The following is a 4527-nucleotide window of genomic DNA, read 5'->3' on the forward strand; positions in this document are numbered from 1 at the left end:
TTATACATAATATATAGGGTTTTTGTAATTGGCTATGCTATTTTGGTCATTTTATTATAAAGTGTTTTTACATTTATAGGTTCATACGAGAGTAAAAATGTATCGTTATGGAATCAAACTTTAAAATCGCTTTTGAAACCTTCATTAGGAGTTTAGAAAGGGACAAACACCCAGAGTCTGCATCTCAGTAGCCTGAATGCTGCAGGTTCTTGTTAGCGTGGGAAAATTCTTTATCTTGGAGGGAACTCCAAAGACACCCATTAGCTCTGGGCAACATACAGCAGGAAAAAAGAATAGTGTGATGTGGAAAGACTGCGTGTCTCTCTGAAAACAAGCTAATGTAGTCAGTATTTCAAGTCTATTAAGTTCAATTCCAAGTCGTGGTTCTTGATTATTCTTTAATTATCAGTGATTTCTCCACTCCTTAACCAAAATTTTCAATATTTAGATCTTGCAGTTTCTGTAACAGAATTTCATATGGTTCCATGTAGTTGAAGTCTATTTTATGTGTATTTATTATTTTTTCAAGATTTCAAGATACAGATGGTGCCCCTTAATATTGGGAGGGTTTACTGTGTTTTGGTTGTAGGTTTGTGTGTGTGAGAGAGATTTGTAAGTGATTGTACCGATATTTTCATCTCGAACATCAAACAAACCAATAAAGTTTTCCTGTGTGATTCAGACCACCTAAACAGCTCCCATGATTCAAACCATACCAGCCCGCCGTAGCCCAGCTAAGACCCCTTACTTCGTCTGTGACTGTAAAAGTGATTGCATGGAAATATATTAGCTGTTTATAATCTTATTAACTTGTAAACCAGTGCATTTAATTGTTTAACATGCTGATATGCTTTTTTAATGTGCACCATTTAAGCATTGTTGTTTAGTTTGTTTCCAGATTAGACCAACAGAGCTTACTCTGGCATACTAGACTAAACAGTTCCACAAAATTTGTGAGTAATACTGTTGGAAAGGATATCACCATTACTTAATATCCAAATTCCATTTTCCCCATTGTATTGTTAGTTTGTCTTTTTTGAGCATTGAAACATTTGGGAATCATTGAAGCATAGTGTTGAAATGAATCATTTCTGTTAGTGCTTGTGAGTTGTTCCCTTGTCATTCCCGAAAGAGGAACATCTCCACAATGACCACTTAGAGCGGGAAAAGTTTGGGGGAATATTACTGTCTTACCTTGGAGGTGTTTTTCATCACTGTCCAGAAAAAAAACACCTTTTTTCCCTTTGGACCTTCACTTTGTCTGTCTCGTATTGTGGACATGGATTTCAAATTAAATATGATTAGGAAAATCGCAAAAACAGAAGAGTCACATTAATAATTCATGCAAGTTTGTTTCAGACTGGATTGAGGCCACGGTTCTGTCTTTTCCTTGGAGTTTCTTAGGCAAGCATCACTATTATTATCGCTCATCCGTTTAGTTGGAGGTTTGAATAAACCCAAAACCCTGAGTATTAAACTTCTGTGCGTGACTCGTCCCAGTTTGCTTGTGCTACAGATATGGATGATACCTCAAAACATGAAGCTTGTTGAAGATAGATTTGCTTTGATGCTTTTCTAAGTACTTCTGAATTTCCTGGCAAATGATAAAACAGGTGGAAAAAAAATATGATTAGATTTTAAGAAATGGGCCTCTATGCAACTACTCAGGAATCACATCCAACCACTTACATTGCTGTTCAAAAGGTTTTTTTTCCCCCTCTTTTGTCTATTATGCTCACCAAGGCTGCATTTATATTTTTAAAGAATAGAATATGCTAAAAAAAAAACAGTACGATTATTACAGTTTCAAATATTATTTTTGTATTTTAATTTTTTTTTAAATGTGTTGGAAAAGCTTGAATTTTCGGCATCGTTACTACAGTCTTAAGTGTCACATGATCCTTCAGAAATCATTCTAATGAGCTGATTTGGAGGCCAAGAAACATATCTTCTTATTATCAATGTTGAAAACAGTCTTGATGCTTAATGCGTAATATTTGAAACCATGCACAACTTTATATACAACTTTTTCAGGATTCTTCGATTGATGGAAAGTTTAAAATAACATTTATCTGAAATAAACTCTTTTGTAACATCATATCTTTTCTGCAGAGCAAAAAATCTAAAAGTAATCAACTTTTAGTAATCTAAAAGTAATCTAAAATGTAGTCACAATACATTACATAAAATGAGTAACCTAGATTACATTACTAACTACAGTTTTCGTCCTGTAATCTGTAATCAGTAATGGACTACAATTTGTAAGTAATCTACACAGCTCTGCTTTTCTGTCATTTTTGATCAATTTAATGTGTCCTTGCTGAATGAGAATATTAATTTATTGAAAAAATAAATAAATAAATCTTAACCCCAAACTTTTGAATGGTAGTATAGCAACATCCTGACATCCATCTGTAATAGCCTAGTATCAAGTGTAACGCTTAATCACAATTTTGAAGAAAATATAAATGTATTTCTTTCACTTCTTCTCTCTTTCAGAAAGAAGTGCTGTGAAGGTTTTAAGTTTGTACTGGGACAGTGTATTCCAGAAGGTAAGACCTCTTTCCCTCACTCTCTTTCTCTTCCTACTCAGATTAGGCTCCTCTGGGTTGAATTTGCTCTGATATTTCTGGATGTGTTTTCCCTCGTCTCCCATTAGCATTCTAAACAAAATCCTTCCTTTTGGAAACCGCTCAGCTAGTGCTTTTAATGTTGTTTTAACATTTCCAGCACACCTTTAAGAGCTTGGCAGAGTTTCCCCACCAGTAACAATAGCTTGATTACCTCGTGTGTATTTTTATAGTGGGAACAGGTCTGTATATTAGCTTATGAATACAGTAATATACTTCTTGATCTTTGGTTGAGGGGTTCAAGCCAGTTTTTACTCGTAACTGTCAAATAAAAACATGCAATTATATTGTCTGCGTTCTGCGGTTCCCCATGCCACATTGAGAGAGTGTATAGTGGTCCCCTTTGAGACAGTCTACAGCTTGTTTTTAAAGGCTTTTTTTCTGTTTCTGAGCTGTTTGTGTTCTCTGGTGTCCTTACCTGCCCTCTCTCCGCTGATGAGAAACACATAAAGTAACGGCTGAGAATGGATACATATTTCCCTGACTCACATGGCGCTCCATGCTGTGTCTGAGATGGTTTGGCTCTTCTAGGAGAAACTGTGGAATAAGGAAAAGATGCGAGAATTCTTGGGCTGGAACTAGCAGTACTGGCTTCCCAGATTGCAGAGTTTTGTTTTTACTATTATAATAAAATTAAAGGGAAAAGACGTTTGAAGTAGCACATTTGCATATGATTTTTGGAAATGACAGTTATATTGTGGGTTTTGATTTAAAGCTAGATTTGTTTATTTTATAGTCTTGTACTTTCCTTTCTTGTCATGTTTATTTCTGTTTGTTTGTGGGTGTGTTTGTATATGCAGACTATGATGTGTGCGCTGGCGCCCCATGTGAACAGCAGTGTACCGATCATTTCGGCCGTGTGGTGTGCACCTGTTACCCTGGGTATCGTTATGACCGGGAACGACACAGAAACCGCGAGAAACCATACTGCCTGGGTAAGATTTTGCTCTTATTTATGTTAAGATATTGAGAACAGTGTACTTCATTAGGTATATTGAATGCATATGCAATATATTGCGGTGTTAGTCAGGGTTTGGCGTTAACTGAAACATTTCACAGTCAATAAACAAAAATTGGCACACTGCCACTGCTGCTCTCAAAAATTTATAAAATCACATCGTTTCGACCCTAAGGTCTTCATCAGGCAAAACATTTTTTTTTTTTCAGGTTTTTTTTGCCTGATGAAGACATTAGGGTCAAAATGTTGTGATTTTATAAATTTTGGAGAGCAGTATTGGCAGTGTGCTGATTTTTGTTTATTGACTGTGAAGGGTTTCATGATCGAGCACCTGCCCAAAGTTTTTGGATGTGCGCACATTACACTCTCTTCATTAACTGAAACATTGCAAAGAAATTCAGTTGTGAATGCATCAATCACAACCAAAACTTATGATAATATACCATTTTGGTCTCCTGCATAACTGTATGCAAATTATTTTGTTTTGTTTTGTTTTGTTTTGTTTTATTTTATGAGGCTCAAAGTGTACATTTACCCATTTTATTTTAATTTTTCCAGATAGATAGATAGATAGATAGATAGATAGATAGTAGGGGTGGAACGAATCAACTTACTCACGGTTCGGTTTGTGTCACGGTTTTAGAGTCACGGTTTCAGTGCGGTTCGGTATGCACTATGTTTAGGCAAAAACTATACTGTCAAATAAAAATAAAGAAAGAAAGAATAATCTATCTAACTACAAGCAACAGCACAAATAAATACAATAGAGTAAAGATACAAATAAAATAAACAGTGATTTTCAGGGGTTTTTTAGGTAGGTCTAACATTAGTTTTCAGGTACAGAAATTGGATAAAGTAATGAATTGTAATGAAATGTAAAACAGCATTGCATATTTGACTGTATAAATTAAAGATCAATCTTTATTAAAGTTACAAAAG

The 4527-nt window shown here is 35.1% G+C and overlaps 1 protein-coding gene across 1 annotated transcript in view; it reads left to right on the forward strand.

The window, feature by feature from the left end:
- Window positions 1-2499: 2499 nt before the first annotated feature.
- Window positions 2500-4527, forward strand: part of LOC107739739 (collagen and calcium-binding EGF domain-containing protein 1) — a gene marked incomplete at its 5' end in the record, with an annotated part of 22740 nt that continues 20712 nt past the window's right edge. The window contains 2 exons of the mRNA XM_016551940.1: window positions 2500-2552; window positions 3431-3565. Of these exons, the coding sequence (XP_016407426.1) occupies window positions 2500-2552; window positions 3431-3565 (188 nt within the window). The remainder of the gene's footprint in view (window positions 2553-3430; window positions 3566-4527) is intronic.

This window comes from Sinocyclocheilus rhinocerous, unplaced genomic scaffold (assembly GCF_001515625.1).
Source record: "Sinocyclocheilus rhinocerous isolate Xijiao unplaced genomic scaffold, SAMN03320098_v1.1 scaffold585, whole genome shotgun sequence".
In the NCBI taxonomy this organism is placed as follows: domain Eukaryota; kingdom Metazoa; phylum Chordata; class Actinopteri; order Cypriniformes; family Cyprinidae; genus Sinocyclocheilus; species Sinocyclocheilus rhinocerous.